The sequence below is a fragment of the Capricornis sumatraensis genome, chromosome 11 (assembly GCF_032405125.1).
Source record: "Capricornis sumatraensis isolate serow.1 chromosome 11, serow.2, whole genome shotgun sequence".
Classification (NCBI taxonomy): domain Eukaryota; kingdom Metazoa; phylum Chordata; class Mammalia; order Artiodactyla; family Bovidae; genus Capricornis; species Capricornis sumatraensis.
This window is the reverse complement of record NC_091079.1, coordinates 73866981-73888992: the sequence shown is the minus strand read 5'-3', so window position 1 is coordinate 73888992 and position 22012 is coordinate 73866981. Positions and strand designations below refer to the sequence as shown.

General features: G+C 37.8%; 1 protein-coding gene across 1 annotated transcript in view; it reads left to right on the top strand.

Annotated features, from left to right (window-relative positions):
* The window catches only part of PKHD1L1 (PKHD1 like 1), a 179964-nt gene that overhangs the window by 111234 nt on the left and 46718 nt on the right, over positions 1-22012 (top strand). Inside the window, exons 50-59 of the mRNA XM_068983663.1 lie at positions 408-599; positions 4399-4550; positions 5514-5673; positions 6232-6403; positions 10611-10699; positions 10982-11130; positions 12593-12722; positions 14585-14703; positions 16839-16968; positions 18680-18853. Of these exons, the coding sequence (XP_068839764.1) occupies positions 408-599; positions 4399-4550; positions 5514-5673; positions 6232-6403; positions 10611-10699; positions 10982-11130; positions 12593-12722; positions 14585-14703; positions 16839-16968; positions 18680-18853 (1467 nt within the window). The remainder of the gene's footprint in view (positions 1-407; positions 600-4398; positions 4551-5513; positions 5674-6231; positions 6404-10610; positions 10700-10981; positions 11131-12592; positions 12723-14584; positions 14704-16838; positions 16969-18679; positions 18854-22012) is intronic.

Sequence of the window (22012 nt, the reverse complement as noted above, 5' to 3'; positions counted from 1 at the left end):
GAGTCCTAGGCACCGGACCACCAGGGATGTCCCTCAGTGTAGATTCTTAATATTTGTTGACAGAATCTTGGTTGAGAGCCTAGGTTTTATGGTCAGACAGCCTGGATTTACATCCTTCCTTGTGTCCTTGACCAAGTTACATATTCCCCATCCCATCCCCTACTTTGTCTCTCATGGGTTCTTCAGATCCCATATTTCTGCTATGTTCATGATAAGCTCCCTGAGTGAAGAGTGCACTGTAAAGCCTTTTTAGGAGGGCCCCTTACTCCATGACAAAAAAAAGAAAAAATGAACCAAGACTTTTAGATTGTATTGGTGGCACCCTGGATCATAGTAAGCATATGCTGTAGACAGTTTGGCTTTTTAGTTTTCTGACATGAAACGTGCTGTTTGCGTCCATTTCCTAGGTCACAAAGGACACACCGTCATTCCACACAGCCCTCTGCTGGACCCTTCTCACTGCACTCAAGAAGCCGAGTGGAGCATAGGGTTCCCCGGGTCTGTCTGTGACGCCTCGGTCAGCTTCCACCGGCTAGCATTCAACAAGCCTTCTCCAGTGTCCCTGCTTGAAAAGGATGTGGTTCTCTCAGACTCTTTTGGTAAGTGGAATGTAATCATGTGACCCACTCATTTAAATCTGTTTTCCTCAATTTTCATCATCTTCCTGAGTTGTCACTCACTTATTTAGAACACTGGAAAAAGAATAATATTGATATCAGTCAGAAGCCAGGCAGGAAACTAATAACACATCCCGAAACGACTTATGAGGAGTATTGAGTAAATGCGTGGATGAGCATGACATTCTGCTGATTAAGGCACCCCAATATCATGGGCTCCCCTGGTAAAGAATCTGCCTGCAATGCAAGAGGCCTGGGTTTGATCCTTGGGTCAGGAAGATCCCCTGGAGGATGCTCCAGTATTCTTGCCTGGAGAATCCCATGGACAGAGGAGCCTGGCAGACTACAGTCCATGGGGTCACAGAGAGTCAGACACAACTGAGGGACTAAGCAGCGTGCAACCATAGCCAACACTGTGACAGAGAGCAAGATAGTTGGCATAGCTTTTGGATTAAGACAGAGAAAGTGCATCATTGTTTCTGCCCCTGAAAGCAAATTATTTTGATTATTTTTGCTGATTGATGTAGGGTGGGGGTGCATCTGCTAGGTCCCGGGCTGCACCCCAGGTGCCAGAGGCTGTTGATTTACTGAGTCGTTTGAGTAAAGATACTATATGTGGAACACCACATGTGCTTGACATCGTTGCCTGATGAGATTGCATTAATTTACCATCATTATTCATGATCCATCTGGCATTTGCAGCAGCCAGACAAGCAAGTTAAATGGAGATTGGTAGGAATCCTGATCACATCTCTCTGATTTTTTGTTGTGGTATTATTTTCTATATTTCCCCCCCTCAAGGGTTTGGAATTGCTTTTAATTTATTATCTTGATAAGGGGGTGGCAAGGGGAAGTATGGTTCCTAAAGTGTTCACTCAGTTCTTCCTACCCGATTTTCCTTCCCTGCATTAGGAACTCTTCCAGTTACTAAATATGTCTATTTTCATCATGTCTGACCTGGCCGGACTGGACTGGCTCTGCTCTTTGTATCATTCCATCCATCCCTTTATACACACATCCATCATCTGTCTCAATTATTGGTTAAAATGTGTGTGTTCTCAGTTGCTTAGTTGTGTTCAACTCTGTGACCCATGAACTGTAGCCCACCAAGCTCCTCTGTCCACAGGGTTTTCAGGCGAGAATACTGGAGCGGGTTGCCATTTCCTCCTCCAGGGGATCTTCCCAACCCAGGGATTGAATCCACATCACTTTCATCTCCTGCATTGGCAGGTGTATTCTTTACCACTTAGCCAGCTGGAAGCTGCATTAGTTAAAACATCTACAGTTAATCCACTCTCCTATACACTGTTCTGATAGACTGCAGATTTTGGAAAATAGGGAAAGCATTGGTGCATCAAAGATTTGCTGAACATGATTCTCAAATATAGGTTTCCACATTTTCTGCATAAATCTAATGATACAGCTTCTTGATGACAGTGTTTCCAAATTTCCATGTTTAATGATATTTACAAGGTAGAAACTTCCAATGTGAAACTAAAATTATGTATCTCAATGTAAGCCAAATGAATTTTGAAAACATGTAGCATGATTATACCAGTAATACTATAGCTCCTAAAATTATAGCTATGTCAAATCCATCAGGACATGCTGGGGTTTTGTTACTTCACCCCATATTATCAGATCCTCTTGGTAGGATATTTCTTGTGAGCATTTCAACTTCTGCTCTTTCTGCAAACAGAGTTCTATATCTATTCCCACTATACTTTTTGGAACTGGAGGAATAACCATAAGATGACCCAGGGGCCTCAATGGATCAGCCATGAGATGAGCCGAGACTCATTCTATGGCCTGGCCTTTGTAAGCTGCCACTCCAGCTGGTTGACCATAGTGGCATTTAGAGTCTTTGAGAGTTTGTATCAGTTCAGATCCAGAAACTAACAGCTCTTGGAAGGTTTGGATAGTTTGCTCTCCTTCGTAGGCTGTAGCCCCATAAATGGCTAGATTTCTCCCACTGGTGTTAGATGTTTTAAGTCTATGAATTGGCTTGGATCTAAGAAATAGATGAGAAGTAGCAAGTTTCCACTTGGGTAACTTGAATTAAATCCATGCCCCTAAGATACATATCCTTTTTCTATCCATGTATGCCAAACGTCATCTTAGCATGCTACCCACTATTCTCCTAGGGGAGCCTCTTTGCATTGCAGTGACAGAGGCTCAAGAGGGTGTGTTTCACCCAGCAAGCACTTTTTAAGTCTTTGCAGTGTCAGTTTTGCTAATAGTTCCTGGGCCGAAGTAGTCACCCAATATCAACAGAACAGGAGAGTAATCTGCTCTCAAGGACAGGAGAGGAGTGGATATTTGCTGAATAACCCAAATTATCATTGTTCTTCTCATATACTGCATATCTTTTTAAACTGTTTTTAGTGCCTCTGGTCATGGGCTCTTCAAAACTTAATGCTAATTCGTAAGCCTAAGAATATGTTCACCCTTGATATTGGAATTCATTTTGCTTTATTCCCTAGTGGCTCAGATGATAAAGAACCCACCTGCAATGCAGAAGACCCAGGTTCGATCCCTGGGTTGGGAAGACCCCCCCTCCAGAGAAGGGCATGGCAACCCACTCTAGTATTCTTGCCTGAAGAATCCCATGGACAGGGGAGCCTGGCGAGCTACAGTCCATGGGGTCGCAGAGTCAGACACAACTGAAGTGACTTAGCATGCATGTACACATCCCCAAAGGAAAAGAATGACAGTTTATTTTTGTTTTGTTCATTTTTTGTTTTTTTTTTAACTTTGGTGTGCTTTTGTTACTTGTTTTTAAAAAATTTTTGCTTTATATTGGAGTATAGCCAGTTAACAATGTTGTGATAATTTCAGGTGAACGTCTAAGGGACTCAGTCATGCATATACATGTATCCATTCTCCTCCAAACTCCCCTCCCATCCAGGCTGGCACATAACAATGAGCAGAGCACTCCGTGCTGTGCAGTAGGACCTTGTTGATTATCCATTTTAAATAGAGCTGTGTGTGCTCAACAGTCTATTTTGTAATCTCACTTCTGACTCCTTCTTCCTAATTTGGAAAGGGAAGAGGTTGCAAATTTAATGTAAAATTCAATCAAAGATGAAAGAAGGGAAAGGAAAAAATATAATTAATTAATCACAGATTTTTTTTTCTTTATATTGTAAGAGATATTTTCAAAACTTCACCCAAAGTTGTCAGGCATTTATTCAGATTTAATCTTTTCCCCATAACAGGTAGTTCAGGTTTCAGGTTTGTCAGTCACAAAATTTAGAGTATTACAGCCAGTGTTAGAGGCTGCTTGTAGCCTAGTTCCCTAAGAGCTATCAATCAGAGATTTCCATTCATACTCATTAGGCTGATTTTTATTAACACAGCAAGTATGAGAGAATCTAATAATGTTTAAGACATATATTTACATACTCTGCAAATCAAGGATTTGGAAGAATAGGAATGGAATTATATTTCAGGTCAGTGATATTTTTAAAATTGTATTGATATATTTAAGCACTTTGTCTTAGTCATTATGTCATCATATTTCAATTTTATCTTTCCCCAGGGAATATAAGCTCCATATTAATTCAAAATTCCAAGTGAGAAAACATTTTATGTTTCAGTTAAGTGTGATATTAAGTATTGGGGCCTTCAGGTCAACAAAGACATTTAGAACATAAGTAATGAAATGCTATACTGATCTCTTTAGAGACTTCCATTGACTAGACTAATATTTACCTTTGCACTTACTCATAAGAGAAGAAATTTTCTAGGTAGATTACTATTGTTTGTTTATATCCTATAGGCACAAGCATTATTCCCTTTCAGAAGAAACGACTGACTCATATGTCTGGTTGGATGGCTCTGATTCCAAATGCAAAACACATTAACTGGTATTTTAAAGGTGTAGATCACATAACCAACATATCATATACATCAACATTCTATGGATTTAAGGTAAATAAAGAGTTGCATAATCCATCTTCTGATCACTTATGTTGCATATTATTCTAACGCAGCCCACTCACACCAGTTGTGAGACCCAGACTGTCCTTGCCTCACATATTTATACTTTTCATGACCCATCTTAAATCTCAGAAGCAAGCCAAAAGAATCCTTCTTCAAAAATCAGAAGCAAGCAATCTTTCTGCCACATTCCTGTAGTATTAAGCTTATTATATCCATGATAATAGCTAACATTTATTGAGTACTTATGATGTTTTGGAAAATAGTAAAAGGCTTTATTATTTGTATTGTGAAATACAGCAGATACAGAAAATAGCAGGCCCAAGTCCCATATGCCCACTACCTAGCTATCTGAATCGAACATTCTGTAACATTCTGTGACTCTTTACTTCAGATTTTTTAAAGAAATAAATATTTTTGGATGAAGCGAAAGTCCTCTGCATGGCTTACTCTGATATCAATCGTCACTCTCTACTGCTAACGGTCACCAGTTTCCTGAACTGTGTATTTTCCTCCCTGTTCACATTCTTCTGCTTATACTACATGTGGCAACCAAAAAATAAATGCCTAGCATTGTTTCATATGTTTTGAAATATTACAGAAATTAAATACTCTCTGCATGTATGCATATGTATGTGTGTATATATATACCTATATAAAATATATACATATATGTATATATGTACATATATACACATACATATATGTGCATATGTATATATGTATGTACATATATACATATATAAGAGAGAGAAGGAAAAAAAACTTTCATTGCCTTAGTGATAAACTTAGCATTATTGCCATAGACAGATGACATGTTAAACAAAATATAAATACAAAATGAAAAACAAACTAAACCAAAACTTAACTTTTAATATAGGAGTTAAGTGATTCATGTCATCAAAATGAGTGTATATTATGCAGTATGTTAACATCTAAAATAAACTTTAATAGGAAGAAGACTATGTAATCATATCTCATAACTTCACTCAAAATCCTGACATGTTTAATATCATTGATATGAGGAATGGCTCTTCAAATCCACTGAACTGGAATACTAGCAAGAATGGAGACTGGCACCTTGAAGCAAACACTAGTACTCTGTATTACCTGGGTATGTATTCAGTAGGCAAAAGTGATTTATTTATTGCTTCATCTAAAGGAGGAGAATAGTGGCTCAATGGGCAAATGCATTATATAGTGCCTTGTATACAGCAGGATTTAATGAGTGTTTGTTGAATTAAAGAATGGAGACTAAATTTATGCTGGAAAAGGCCTTGAATAGAATTAAGAACTTATGTTTTATGCTTGGAGGTAGCACCATCATTCATAATTGACTCCAAAATATATTTTACAAAATTAGAGGAAAATGAGTACAATGAACTGTCATATATTTTGTTTCTGTTTTTATTGTTTAACTATTTTTGGAAAATAAAAATATTTAAGAATTCTTTTATTGAGAATAAGAGTTCTCAAATATTTGTTTTTGTCAAGATACTTTGACTCTACTTCTAAGATGTGCATTTTGTCGGAATCTCTTCATACCTATTCCATACATTTGAATTATACTAAGTTACTATCTAAAGAGTATTTTCAAATTGCCATGGTTTTGGTTACATTCAGATGCTTTGATCATCATGTTAGTTTAAACTGCTTTTATTTTCACTTCCAGTGTCAGGAAAAAATGACCTTCATCAGAGCCAGTCCATTTCTGGGACCCTGGATTCTGATGTGAAGGACGTTATTATTAATTTCCAAGCTTACTGCTGTGTTCTCCAGGATTGCTTTCCTGTACATCCTCCATCAAGAAAACCAATTCCCAGGAAGCGACCAGACACATATAAGTATACAGGCCTTCTGTTCATTAATACGCTTCAGTAGTTCCTGACAGCATCCTTTTCCTGTGTCATCCTGGCTAAGATACTGTGGCCTCCTCCTGCACAGAGGGTCCTGAAACACTTCCACACTCATTGCTTCATTTGAGCATTACAGCCACCCTGATGACAAGATGGAAAAATCTCACAACATTATGTGTGAAAGTTACTGGGAATCTCATACTTGCAGAATGTTAGATCAGAATTATTAGACCAACTCCCTTATTATTTGATGAGAGAGCTGACGCCCAAAGACCTTAAATGAATTACCTGAGATCACAAAACTTCTCGATGACACACTCAGAACAGCACCAGAAACTGTCTCCTCGTTGATCCAGTGCTTTCTTGTGCTATGGTGTGCTTAGTTGCTCAGTCGTGTCTGACTCTTTTCAACCCCATGGACTGTATCCCGCCAGGCTACAGCTTCTCTGTTCATGGGGATTCTCCAGGCAAGAATACTAGAGTGGGTTGCCATGCCCTCATCCAGGGGATCTTCCCAACCTGGGATTGAACCCAGATCTCCCACATTGCAGGCGATTTCTTTACTGTCCGAGCCACCAAGGAAGCACAAGAATACTGGAGGGGGTAGCCTATCCCTTCTCCAGGGGATCTTCCTGACCCAGGAATCAAACCAGGCTCTCCTGCATTGTAGGCAGATTCTTTACCAGCTGAGCTACCAGAGAATCAATGCTTCCTTAGCAGGTGGCATTTCTTTATCTAGAATAACAGTCTTTTTGTGTCTCTGTGTTTGTGTTTTTATTTTTTATTGACGTGTAGGTGATTTATACTGTTGTGCTAGTTTCTGGTGTACAGCAAACTGATTCAGTTATACATATGTATTTTTCATATTCTTTTCCATTATAGTTTATTACAAGATATTGTGTGTAATTCCCTTGCTATACAGGAGGACTTTATTGTTTATTTTATACATAGTAGTGTATATCTGCTAATCCCAAACTCCTAATTTATCCCTCTTACCCCTTTTTCCCTTTGGTAACCATAAGTTTGTCTTCTGTGTCTATGAGTCTGTTTCTGATTTGTAAATAAAATTCATTTGTATCATTTTTTAGATAGATTAACTATCTTGGTCAAATCTCATAATACAGCTTGTATAATTTTATTTCAGATATTTGATTTCCTAAATATATGTTAACTATCTTAGTTAAAAATAATTTTTCTATCTTTGAAACTTGTAAAGCCCTTTATCTATATTTCTCATATGAAATGTCACTTTCTACCTCATATTATAGTAATTACCATATATGGTGGTACTAATACATGACAGTACTAGTCTTTAAGACCTTTAGAGGCATGATCCTGATTTGATGTATATTGCGTCCCCTACAGGCAAATAATAACCATAAAAATAATGTTGGTAATAATAAGAATTAACAGTCAATGGTAACCCACTCCAGTACTCTTGCCTGGCAAATCCCATGGACGGAGGAGCCTGGAAGGCTGCAGTCCATGGGGTCGCTAGGAGTCGGACACGGCTGAGCAACTTCACTTTCACTTTTCACTTTCATGCATTGGAGGAGTTGGCAGCCCACTCCAGTGTTCTTGCCTGGGGTATCCCAGGGACGGGGGAGCCTGGTGGACTGCCATCTCTGGGGTCACACAGAGTCGGACACGACTGAAGCGACTCAGCAGCAGCAGGCATGTAAGAGCCCAGTACTGCACATCAAGTACGAATCAATATTATTTATTAAGTGAATTATAACTTCAAAATATACAGATACTGGGATAACTGTTGCACAAAAGAATAACAATTGAATATGTTTATACATTCAACCACACACAAAAAAAATTTTACTGAGTACCTGCCATGTTCCAGGCACTGTGCTGAGCACTGAGATTAGGTTGAGAACAGAGATGTGGCCTCTGCCCCCCTAACATATACTTCACGTTTATACCATAGTATAGGTTTTTTCCTCCCACAGTATGAGTTCTGCTCACTAGAAATAGTTGCAGTTGGACTTGTTAGTTTGTATTTTGCAGATAGCTATCAGTGAGAGCGGGCTTCTCTGGTGGCTCAGTGGTAAAGAACCTTCCTGCAATGCAGGAGACCCGGGTTCAATCCCTGGGTCGGGAAGATTCCCTGGAGAAGAGCATGGCAACCCCCTCCAGTATTCTTGCCTGGAGAATCCCATGGACAGAGGAGCCTGGTGGGCTGCATTCCATAGAGTCACAAAGAGTTGGACATGACTGAAGCAACTAACCAGCAGCAGCATCAGTGAGAACAAAGAGACTCTTGATCCAAAACTGTACCTCAGGAATAGAATATACAGTTCTAGCTACACAACACACAAGTGCTTAGTCCAAGAGATATGAGGCTTTACTGATCATAACAATGGGCAATTAGAAGAATATATAGCATCTAGTATAGTGCTGCTGGGCATAAGACTGAAAGGCTTGAGAAAAGCTAGATAAACTCAACTATTGAATCTGCACAGTGCTGATCAAGTTATTCAGTTAGATAGATATAACCTTTAAACAACCTTCATTGAGATCGCTTCATGAAAAAATGTATTATTGTGAGTATAAATAATTCTAAATGATCCGCTAGCTTCTCTTTTAAACCCATGCAGACAAAATTTTTATAACAGGATTTCTGAACAACAGATTTTTTTAGTAATTACACCTGAGTAATTAAAATGTGTCATAAAAATATACTTTTAACTAAACAAACTATATTGGTTATTCTTTAGACTTCCTGCATTAGTATCAGAACATTTTTTAAATTTCTTACTCAGGCAGCATAGCAACCTCTGTGATCATTTTTAGACAGGAAAATACCCTCAACTGTGTAATAATATTGTTTGTAACAGTTAGTACTGAGATCGGAGAAGGCAATGGCACCCCACTCCAGTACTCTTGCCTGGAAAATCCTATGAACGAAGGAGCCTGGTAGGCTGCAGTCCATAGGGTCGCTAAGAGTCGGATATGACTGAGCGACTTCCCTTTCACTTTTCACTTTTATGCATTGGAGAAGGAAATGGCAACCCACTCCAGTGTTCTTGCCTGGAGAATCCCAGGGACGGGGGAGCCTGGTGGGCTGCCGTCTGTGGGGTCGCACAGAGTTGGACACAACTGAAGTGACTTAGCAGTAGCACTAGCAGTACTGAGATAGTTTCTAGCAGGCATAGTGATGCTAAGTAGAGATGGTATCTCCTCCAACACACTTTCCCTATGCTGTGCTATGCATGCATAGTCAGTTGTGTCTGACTCTTTGCAACCCCATGGACCGTAGCCCACCAAGTTCCTGTGTCCATGGAATTTTCCAGTCAAGAATAGTGAAGTGAGTTGCCATTTCCTTCTCCAGGGGATCTTCCCAATCCAGGGATTGAAACTGTATCTTTTGCATCTCCTGCACTGGCAGGAGGATTCTTTACCACTGGTGCCACCTGGAAAGCCACACACTCTCCATACTTATTTCAATTTAACACAACACTTTTGACTCTGGTTATAGACTGCTATCTGTGCCCCCAGCCCAGGGGCTTACTTTCATTGACCCATCCTTTCCAATGCAGAGATCTTCCAGGCCTCCTTCACAGAATCTAACTAACTATATGCCCTTTGGTCATTTTCCCCTGAAATAGCACCATATCTAAGAATCTTTAAATGGACAAAGGATGCGTTTCTTTTCACTTTTCCACCTGTGCACACACTGCTATATTTAAAGTAGGTAACTAACAAGGACATACTGCACAGCACAGAGAACTCTGCTCCATATGAGGTAACAACCTAAATGGGTAAAGAATTTGAAAAGGAATAGGTACTTGTTTATGTATAACTGAATCACTTTGCTGTTCACCTGAAACTATCACAATATTGCTAATCAACTATGCTTCAATATAAAATTAAAAAGTTTTAGAAGAGAAATCTTCTAAAGAAATCAAATTATTCATGTGATAGGAAGAATTAGGGTATCACAATAAGGCTTTAGTAGGAGAAAAAGTGATTCAGATAGTTTTCTTCAATGGAGAAAAATCTCTACGTAGTTATGTGTGTTGAGTCTTTTACTAACTGCATACTTTAGCTTGTCAGTGAAATTACAAACTATCTAATTTGCATTCTGTTATCCCCAAAACATCTAGTATAGTGCTACACCCTAAGGAGATGCTTATTAAATAAACAGAGATAATACTAAATGGAAATATTTCTTTTCTCTTTTCAGCTTATGGTCGAATAATTCTTTCTGGCAATCATCTCGAGAAAATAATTATACCATACCTTACCCAGGAGCAAATGTTGTTATTCCTGAAGGTAAATGCATAAATGTAAATAAATAAAATGCTTGTGTTTATCACCTTTAGGATAGATGCCACAGTACTTAGCAGTTAGGGTAGATACTGTTACACAGCACACCCTGGAGAAAGAAAATGTGAAGAGGTGGGTTCCATTCTGTATCCTGGATGTTATATTATATGGAAAAAAGACTCACTAACTTCAAAATTAGGACTCACCAATAAGGCTGTCAATGTTTTAACTTTAGGCTACAGTGTATGGATTATGTTATATTCCTTACATTAAAGTCTTGTTTTATAGGAACATGGATTGTGGCAGACACAGATATTCCACCAATGGAAAGGCTTGCTATTCGGGGGGTTCTAGAATTGGAAGATAAGCATAATGTAGGAGCTGCAGAGTCTTCTTACGGAAAAGTTGTTCTGAATGCTACCTACATATCACTGCAGGTAAGACTGAGGGTCTTGTTAACTTTCACCCTTACTAGCCAAGTGCTAAAATGTTGGAGATTTATTGAACAGATTGTAAGAAAGCATATTCAATTGATGTGAATGGAAACACAACTGGCTCTACCCCATGAAATGCAAGGCTATGTTCAATACGTTGAACTTATATTTCTGCTCTTCTTTACATTTTAACACATTCCTTGTGTGGTAATTATCATGCTACTTTGTAGTATGAGGTCTCCTCATTTTCAGTCCTTTAAAATAATTTATATCATTGTTAGGTAAAACTAAATTCACAGCTTGCTGCAACTAACAGAGAATTCCCTGGAGTTCTGGGGGGAAAAAAGATTTTAAGCCTTTAAAAAAAAAAAAAGAAAGTGAACAGCATTTCTTAAGATGAATGGATGTAGAAGGGATTATGAAAACCAGGAGCAGACTAATAAAAATATTTCAGTTTGAAATAATCACCTCATTCTCTCATAAACCTCAGATGGTCTTGAATATGTAGTAGTTTAATCAATTTAATTGTTCTGTCAGTGTTGAATTGGTGTTCATTTAAAAGAATAGCTTAACCAAAAGCTATTAAGCACCACTAAAAAATAACTGGGAGCCTTTCTTTCATAAAACTAGGCCTTTAAAGCTTTAAAGATACGTGATATCTTGGTTAGATGCAGAGCTTAGAGGGAAGTTACCACTACAATTGAATCCTTCCCTCATTGTTAAATTGTTGGGTAACAGGTTAAGTTATTTGACTTCTTTCCACATCAGTTTTATCATCTAAGAAATGAGGATAATAATTCCAATTCATGGGTTTAGTGTAAAGGTTAAATGATATAAAATGTGTAAAGCCTTGCATGTTACACCTGGCATAGAATCAGAAACCATTGAGTAATAGCAATTTGTATTAACAGTGATGGCTCATGAATAGCATAGCTTGGTTTCCCCAGTGACTGAGCAGTAAAGAATCCACCTACAATGCAGGAGACACGAGTTGGATCCCTGAGTCAGGAAAATCCCCTGGAGAAAGGAACTGGCAACCCATTGCAGTCTTCTTGCCTGCAGAATTTCATGGACAGAGAAGCCTAGTGAGATACAGCCCATGGGGTCACAAAAGAGTCATAGCAACTGAACAAAAACGAAAAGAATATACTTTATATATGCTGTGTTATTTTAAGATACAGTGTGATCTGTTCAAATGGCATTAGTTTAGGTGTCAGGAGGTCTCAGTTTTAGGTCCAGTTCAAAAGTAGAGGTTGAATTTGACCTTGGACAAAATCATTTAAACTGCCTATCCCAAAGTGGAGGAGTTAAATTAAGATCACTTCTAGTTACAATACTGTTTTTTGTAAAACAACAGTTCATTTATTTTCATTAGGGGAGGCTGCAAGCCTTCCTAATTCATTTTTTATGGGGAAGTTTTTCCTGCGCAGTTTCTAAGTATTAACAACTTTCTGCTTCACTTCAGGGAGGTAGATTAATCGGTGGCTGGGAAGACAATCCTTTCAAAGGAGAATTACAGATTGTTCTCAGAGGGAATCATTCTACTCCAGAGTGGGCTCTTCCAGAAGGATCAAATCAAGGATCCAAGGTCTTAGGTATGTGCTCCCAGATACCAGATACTGAAAGAATCATGTTAGTTTTGAGAATCTGCTTTAAAACATGGAGCACGAACAGACTTGCCCTCAGTTCATAAATTTACAGTATTAGAAGTTTTTACAAACACTGATTTGTACTAACGGGTTATAAAGTTGCTGACATTTAAAAAAATTAAATCATGCCACATTAAATTCTAAACCAAAATGTAATTTATTACAAAACTAACATTGATCACTCCATATGTAGATTATTTCTCTAATCTGGTTTTCTTCATAATCTTTCTTTTATAGAAACAATACTATTTTTCATACTTTAGGACTTTTCCCCTAAAAGGTAACTTTCCTGCACATTATTCCTACACAGTATTAGTAATCTGTGGATCAGTTGACTCTGCTGTAAGTTATCCAGTTGTAACTATTACTGTGTTTTAATTTTCGAGTTGCATTTGTGTGGTTGTACAGATTCGCATTTGAGCCTAGAAAGCAATGGACCTGAGAGGGTTTAATTTGGTCCCAGTAAATAACTGCTTTTATTAATACCACTGCATCTTTTTTTTAAATTTATTTATTTTAATTGGAGGCTAATTACTTTACAATATTGTAGCGGTTTTTGCCATATATTGACATGAATCAGCCATGGGTATACACGTGTTCCCCATCCTGAACCCCCTCCCTTCCCATCCCATCCCTCAGGGTCATCCCAATGCACCAGCCCTGAGCACCCTGTCTCATGCATCGAACCTGGACTGACAATCTATTTCACATATGATAACATACATAGTTCAATGCTATTCTCTCAAATCACCATTGCATCTTTACTTAAAAGATACATGCTGTGTTGGCCAAAAAGCTCGTTCGTTCAGATTTTTTTCCCCCTACTATCTTATAAAAAACCCGAAAACGAACTTTTTGGCCAGATCAATAAATGTGCTTCACTCGCTCTAATGTACAATTTCTAAAACAGTGATAGTAAGTAAGGGGATTTTTTAAATGGCTCAAAATTGAGTTAGCTCTTCTAAGACAGACAAATTCAAATCTTAAAGTTTCCTGGGACTTCCTTGGGGGTTCAGTTGGTTAAGACTTTGCTTCTTGGGCAAGGAGTATAGGTTTGATCCCTAGTCGGGGAGCTAAAATCCCACACAGTGTGAGATAAAGAAAAGGAAAAAGAAAAAAAAATTTCCTGAGGCAGACAAATGCAACCTTAAAAAAAATTTTTTTTTGCTTTTATGTGTTTATTTTTTTATTTGAAAAATACAGTTCTAACAACACAGAACAATATCAAGAAAAGACATACATCTTACCAGTTCTCCTCTCTGCATGAGGAAACTAACATTAGGAGTTTCTAACATGTTCTTTTCATGCTTTTTATCTATGTCTATATTCATATTACATAAAATGACTTGAAGCCTTATACAAAAACATGGTCAAGCTAAATATATTACTGTGCATTTTCTTGTTAACATATGAATATCTTTCTAGAGCTATACTTACATATAAAGCTCTTCCTTTTTATGGCATATTATACTACAGTATTATAATATATTCTAATTTACTCCTTCATTCTGCTATCGATGTACATTTAGATTAATTCTAGTTTTTCTACTATTTCCAAATATTGTTGTATTAAGCATCCTCATTCGTGTATCCTTGTGTACTGGATTTAATTTCTAAGGACCAGATTCCTAGCAGTGGATCAGAGAGCCAAACCCTTCTTCTATAGCCCTGAGCAGATAACCCTAATCCTTTGCATTAATTCTAAAATGTTCAATCACTTACTGAAATATATCTATTGTTTCATTTTATACTAGCACCTAACTCAGTTCTGTATGGTGAATAAATAGGGGTGGGTTTTTCTCCTTCAGGGGTGTTTGGTGAACTGGATCTTCATGGAATTCCACATTCGATATATAAAACGAAACTCTCAGAAACTGCACAAGCAGGTTCCAAAGTCCTTTCTCTGATGGATGCTGTGGATTGGCAGGTAGAGGAATTACTCTGTGGGGGGAAGTAAAAACACGCAGTGGGTCAACTTAAAAAGGTTTCTTCTTTATTTTCTTGGACATTTATTTTCTCACATGATCATCCAGGTAAGAAATATGTGTTTTACAATTAGCTTGCACTCAAATATCTGACTTTGACAGCAGGCATTTAAAAATTGTGGTGTCAGAGGTTCTTCAGAATATATAAAGAACATTATGTATAAGTTATAAAAGGGAAGTGTGAATGTTTGAGGGTAAAAAAATTTGTTTACAAATTCTTGGCAAACAGAAAAAGGAATTTTTTTAAATGCACTTTTGTGTTATCTTACTTGTCTGAGATTTGCTTCTAATTCGTGATTGTACACATTAAGTGTTTGGAAAGAAACCAGATCTTGATGCCTAGTGATATTCAAAAAAAGGCATAGGCTAAGTAAGAGGTTTTGATAGAATATGAATAGTGGCAATTCCAATCTGTACTACATTCATAGGTTTGCATGTGATAATTGTGATAGTTGAGGTATGATTACTTTTTAAAGGTGATTAAATGATTTAAATATCCCCATTATCCAATTATCATTATTATTACTGATCCAGTTAATATTTATGCATATTATTTATGCAGTTAATATTAAGCTGAGTGTCAAACATTTTCTAGGCACAGAGGATTCATTTGTGAAGAAATTTGTCAAAATAGAGAGGAAATTGCATTGAGTTGGGAGAGGCAGACACTAAATGAATAAATAAATATGTGTTAATTTTAGATCATAATCTTTGTAATGAAGGAAATAAATCAAGTGTGATAGAGACTGCCATAGTAGAGGGTGGCAGATGACATTGAGTTGCCAAAGAAAGCCTCTCTCAAAGGTGTGACAGGATTCAGGACATGCTACCCCAAAATATTGACTATTTTAAGCTGAAAATTTTCTGCGCATGCAGGAGGACTTTCTGACCTTCCCCTGAAGCAGGTCATAAAACCTTCATGTGAAATTTGCCTATACCCAGAAGAAAGGACCATCCTCAGCTCTAAAGACAAAGAGACATACAGAGGAATCAGAATGGACAAGTGTTGCTGTTTATCCCAGTTTCCTACACTTAGCTCATACCCTATCACATTTTCCCTGTACTCCCCACTGTTCCATAAAAATGCTCAGGTTTGTGGCCCAGTAGTTAAGAATCTGCCTGCCAATACAGGGGACACGGGGCCAATACAGGGGACACAGGTTCAATCCCTGGTATGGGAAGATTCCACATGCTGTGGGGCAGCTAAGCCCGTGCACCCCAACTACTGAACCTGCATTCTAGAACCCCCAGGTTGCAACAGCTGAGCCCAAGTGCTGCACCTTTTGAAGCCCATGTGCCCTAGAGCCTGGTCTCTGCAGCAAGAGAAGCCACTGCTTGGGAAGCCCGTGCACTGCAGCTAGAGTAGCCTTGCTTGCCACAGCTAGAGAAGGGCTGCGTGCAGCCACAAAGAGTCAGCGCAGCAGGACATGTATAAATAAACAACTTGTTAAATGCTCAGGTTTAACAATGTCTTCAAGTCTTCTGTCACATAAAACTTACACTGAATAAAGTTTATACGCTTTTCTCTTATAATTCAGTCTTTTGTTACAGGGATCCTAGCTGAGAACTTGGTGGGTAGAGGAAAAACATCTTTTTCCTCCTCTGCAAGTATAGTTGAGCAGAGGCTTGGATGACAAAGAGGAGCTTGTCATATATGATAGAGATTCTAAGACTTGACCCTGTACTGTCACTCTTCTCTGCCTTTCTCACTTTTCAGGAATATCCAGTTATAGTTAATTGTGTAAAAAAATCTGGGGGGAATTTTTTTTAAGTCTTAAGAGTATTATTCTGACCAATTTTTAATAAAAATACAAATATATTTGCTTTGATCTATCTAATTTTAAAAATGTATATTAAGTGACTGAATTCAACTTGAGGAAATGTTAACATAATTCAGGATATAGAATTCTTGGTATCAGACTAAAGCGTATTTATTTTAGAAACCTAAAGGTATGGTTTGTTTTCTCTGATAATACTATGGTTGTAACCAATATACATTAAATTAGAATTATTTAATAGTTATTAAGAGATATAAACCTATTTTTTTAAATTGTCTTGAATTTGGAATTTTTCTAAGGAGGGTGAAGAGATTGTGATAACAACCACAAGCTATGATTTCCACCAGACGGAAACTAGAAGCATCGTTAAAATCCTGCATGATCACAAAATTCTCATTCTCAATGATACCCTTTCCTACACCCACTTTGGTAAGTGGCTGTTCTTTAACCAAATAGCTATATCATTAAAATATCTTGAAAAAGTCACATTTTAGTCCTCTCCTCTGTAATTGCAATTATTTGATGAAATATCTCACAATTATTTTATAGTTGCATTTCAATGAGATTGACAGTGGTACCCAGAGGGTGCTACTCTTCATGTGTTGGCTGCCAAGAGTTCCTGCTATATGTATTCATTTATTCAGCAAATATTCGGCAGTGACCATTATATTCCATGGGATAAGGCTGGCACTTTCTGTTTTAAGCAAGCTTCTAGACATACTTAGCAACAGCAACAGCAGCAGACATACTTACGCACACTGAAATTTGAGAAACCTTGATCCAAGAGCATCTTTGCCCTAATTGGTTTCACTGACACATTCCTCAGTTCCACTGCCTTTAGACAAGCTACTGCAAAATGGTAAACTCTGATTCTCAAGGAGAGAAGGAATTAATCAGAATCAATTGAAGGTGATCTTTCAGCTTGTAGAATCAGGGCCTTCCCAGCACCCCAGCCTTTTCCCATTTCACATGCTGTGCTGTGCTTAGTCGCTCAATCATGTCCAACTCTGCGACCCCATGGACGGTAGCCTGTCAGGCTCCTCTGTCCATGGGGATTCTCCATGCCAGAATACTGGAGTGGGTTGTTATGCCCTCCTCCAGGGAATCTTCACAACCCAGAGATCAAACCCAGGTATCCTGCATAGTAGGCAGATTCTTTACCATCTTAGCCACCAGGGATGCCTCATTTCACATGCTACCTTCATCTGAATCACAGGAGGTGGAAGCAGACAGGAGTGTAATGTTAGAAAAGCCATTCAGGTACTTCTGACATTCCTGAGAACCCCAGCTAAGGCGGCATGATACACTGGTGGATATCTGACCTGCATGAAAAAAGAAACTTTTAAAAGCAGTATTTTGATAGAAGCACATGTTTATCATTCTATATCACATATTTTTTCTTTAAATCAAAAGTAAAGGGTTTCTTTGAAGAATATTTCAATCATAAGGTAGTTTTTGAAGTTTGAGAGTATAGATTCTTTCATTTAAAGTGCCAGATACTTCTCTCTGTTTGAAATGTACCTGCTTGTCTTAAAAGTTTTGAGTGAGATCTCTTGAAAGGTAGAATGTAATTTAGGTTATGTTTTTAAATCAGGAAAATGTAAATGTAAAGACTGTGTTTGATAAATAGGATATACTACATATTTATAAAGAATTGTGTTTGGTACAAAACATATCATAGGAAAAGCAGAACAAAGCAAGGGTTAAGCATCAGCAGAGGTAATATCTATGTGTTACTGATTCTCCACATGGCCATAGGCAAGTTCTTTTACTTCTCTATTTACTTCTCATTTCCTCATCTGTTAAAATTACAGTAAGCTCCCCAACTTGCCTTACAAGTGTATCTTTATGTACAATTTGAAGTGATTGCAAAATACCTATGAAGCAATAACTTTCTAAGCAATTATAATAATTGCTTTGTTATAAATAGAAGAACTACTTTTGATTATTTTTTATAAATAAAAAGGGATAATTTCTAGCTGCCATCTGTGTACATTTAAGCATGTAACTCGAATCAATTCATATATTTATTCTGACTTTCAGCATATTACAACGTTATGTGGCCTGTAAGCTGCAAAGAAACTAATAAAGACAGATATTTCTCAGTGTTGGTAATAATCTAACTGTCCTTCTGCTGCAGCTGAAAGATACCACGTTCCTGGAACTAGTCAGAGCTACACATTAGCCGCCGACGTTGGGATACTAAGTAGGAATATCAAAATACTTGGTGAGGATTATCCAGGTTGGTTGAAGGAATCTTTCGGTGCACGTGTCCTAGTCAGTTCCTTCACTGAAAATATGGTGACTTTTAAAGGTTAGTACAGATTCAGTTTATTTTTCTAAATGAAATATAGCATGGTCTCTTCCATGTTTAATTCTTAAATAATCCTCACTCCTTTATAGGATCACCTGTGTTTAAAATATATATATATCCAACTGAGTAAATTTTAAAGATCTCGTCAGCTTTATTCAAGGATACATGAATGGGGCAGCAGCCAACCTAACAAATGCAAAGGAGCATCAAAGAGCTGTGCAAAACGGAAGACTTTTATAGGCAGAAGGAAGCAGCAACAAGGTGGTTATACTAGGCAAGAAGAGGACTGGCACTTGCAAGGCTACTTTTCATGTAGGGAGAGCAGAGGTTTATCAAGCAGATTACCTAATCAATTCTGATCAGGCAATTCCTGATGGGCTGGTTTAAGATTCCATTTCAGGAGAGCTGAAAATGTAATTAAGTCTGTTTGGTGATACAGGGCTTAACAAAAGGGACTCTGTTTTGGGCCTGATGTATTGTTTTTTAACATTGAAAAACAGAGCCTTGATATGTATTATATAGTCCAGGTACCACCCTCCAGAACCAAATTCCTAACATTATTCTTCTAATTTTATCTTCATAGACAAACTAATTATCAAATTAACAATGACCTTAGGTAACAGCTTACCCACTGTCACATGCCTGGTGATAAGTTGCTTCAGTCATGTCCAACTCTGTGATCCTATGGACTGGAAGCCCACTAGGATCCTCTGTCCATGGAATTCTCCAGGCAATAATCCTGGAGTGGGTTGCCATGCCCTCCTCCAGGGAATCTTCCCAGGCCAGAGATCGAACCTGCGTCTCTTATATCTCCTGCATTGGCAGGCAGATTCTTTCCCACTAGTGTCACCCGAGAAGGCCGCCCAGCATCACACTCAAAGACAAATCAATTCATAACAAGCACAACCAATCTGTTATTCTTGTGTAAAGGAAGATTTCTAACATATATTAAAAATAGAGAAATGTATAGTGCTTATCATCACCAATTATCACAAGTATCAGCTTTGGCCAATCTTGTTTTACCTATGTGCTCACCCACTTTCTTCAAGCCCCTGATTATTTTGAAGCAGTAGGCATATATTTTTTTAAGATATAATGGACACATAATATTGGGTAAGTTTCAGGTGTACAGTATGTTGATTTGATGCTTTTATATATTGCCATTTGATTACCACAGTACTGTTAACTAACATCTCTGTCATGTCATATAATTATTATTTCTTTGGTTGTGGTGAGCACAATTAAGACCTAGTCTCTTAGCAACTTTGAAGTTTATAATATGGTATTTTTACTGTTTCCCTATGCTTTACATTGGATCTCCAGGACTTATTTATCTACTAGTTGCAAGTTCATACCCTTAAATAGCTGCCACAGATCCTGATAACCACCTTTCTATTCTCTGTTTTTATGAGTTCAGCTTTCTTGTGTATGTCATTCGCTCAGTTGTGTCCGACTCTTCACAATGCCAAGGACTGTAGCCTGCCAGGCTCCTCTCCTCCGTGGAATTCTCCATGCAGGAATACTGGAGCAGATTGCCATTTCCTTCTCCAAGGGATCTTCCTGACCCAGGGATCGAACCTGAGTCCATTTTATTTATATGCAGAAGTTTTTTAAGATTCTGCATATAAATGAGATCATACAGCATTTATCTTTCTCTGTCTGACTTATCTCACTTAGCGTAATTCCCTTCAGGTCCATCCATGTTGTCCCAAATGACAGAACTTCATTCTTTCTTACTCATGCCTGAATGATGTGATATATGTATATATACAGTGGAATATTTTAGATAGATAGAGGGGAGGGTATCTCACATCTTTATCCTTTCATCCATTGACAGTTGGGTTGTTTCTATATCTTGGCTATTATGAATGAAGTAATCACATATTCATCTAGAGATATTTCAGAGTGTAAATCTAAAAGACATCTTTAAAAACATCTGTAAGAATCAGATTTTAAAATGTTAGCTATAATTTCTAAACATCAAATGGTTGTTCAGAACTCTCCAGTTCATTCCTTCTTCCGCCTTTCTTCCCTCCCTCCCACTCCCTCATCTTTCCTCCTCCTCTTTCCCATTTTCCTCTTCTTTCTTTGTTTTCCTTCCTTTCTTTATTTCTTTCTTTCTCTTTGACTTTTTGTTCAAGTTGGACTCTAAATGGATCCATAGTGCAACTGGTTATGAATCTTAAATCTCTGATTCGTTTTTCTTCCCTTGTAATTTACTAATAAAAGAAGCTAGGTCATCTGTCAGATAGGGTCTGCAATAGCCCCAATTAGTGATGCACCCCTAGAATTTAACATGTTCCTGCCTCCTTTGTATTCTCTATGAATAAGTAGCAAATTTAGAACTAGTAAAATGACCAGACCCAGACTCAATTTTTAGGCAAGAATTCCTCACAAGTGGTGGTTGTTTTTCCATTAATGAGTGAGTGAGGTCGCTCAGTCGTGTCCGACTCTTTGCGACCCTGTGGACTGTAGCCCACCAGGCTCCACTGTCCATGAGGCTCCAGTGTCCATGGGATTCTCCAGGCAAGAATACTGGAGTGGGTTGCCATTAATAGGCACGTAATATACAATTGTTCTTCCTTTTGTGAAGCTAGCTGTTATTAATAATCATTGCCTGGATCTATTAAATCATTGAGGTTTAAAAAGGTAATACTACCTACCATTCCCTCCTCTTTTATAATCTTGAATATTTCTATAAAGAGAAGCTTCCCCAGACAACTGTTTGACCACCTTGAAGGATAATTTAGATAGAAAAAATGTTGAGTTCTTTCCTTTTATCTTTTGGTTTTCAAAATAATGTTGGTTCCCAATCATCCTGTGAAGGTGACAAGGAGTTTTAGTTTTGTTTTTTTATTAGTATCATTATGAACTTCTTAAGTTCTTCACCATATATACAAACACCGGCTCATGGATTTCCAGACAGAAATCAATTTTCCTTCTAGTGTAAAATAACTTCTCCAATGCATTTCATTAGATATCAATTTTTGAAACAAGGAATATTCTCTACTGTTTTTTTTTTTTTGGACATGAATCATTGTGCCCCAGTTAACCTGTATAAAAGAGTAATCAGAGTTCCTGACCCGCAGATGTTGTACGAGAATTAAACATAGCCTGTTAAGCACTTAGTACAGAGCTTGACATAGAGTCATCTCTCAC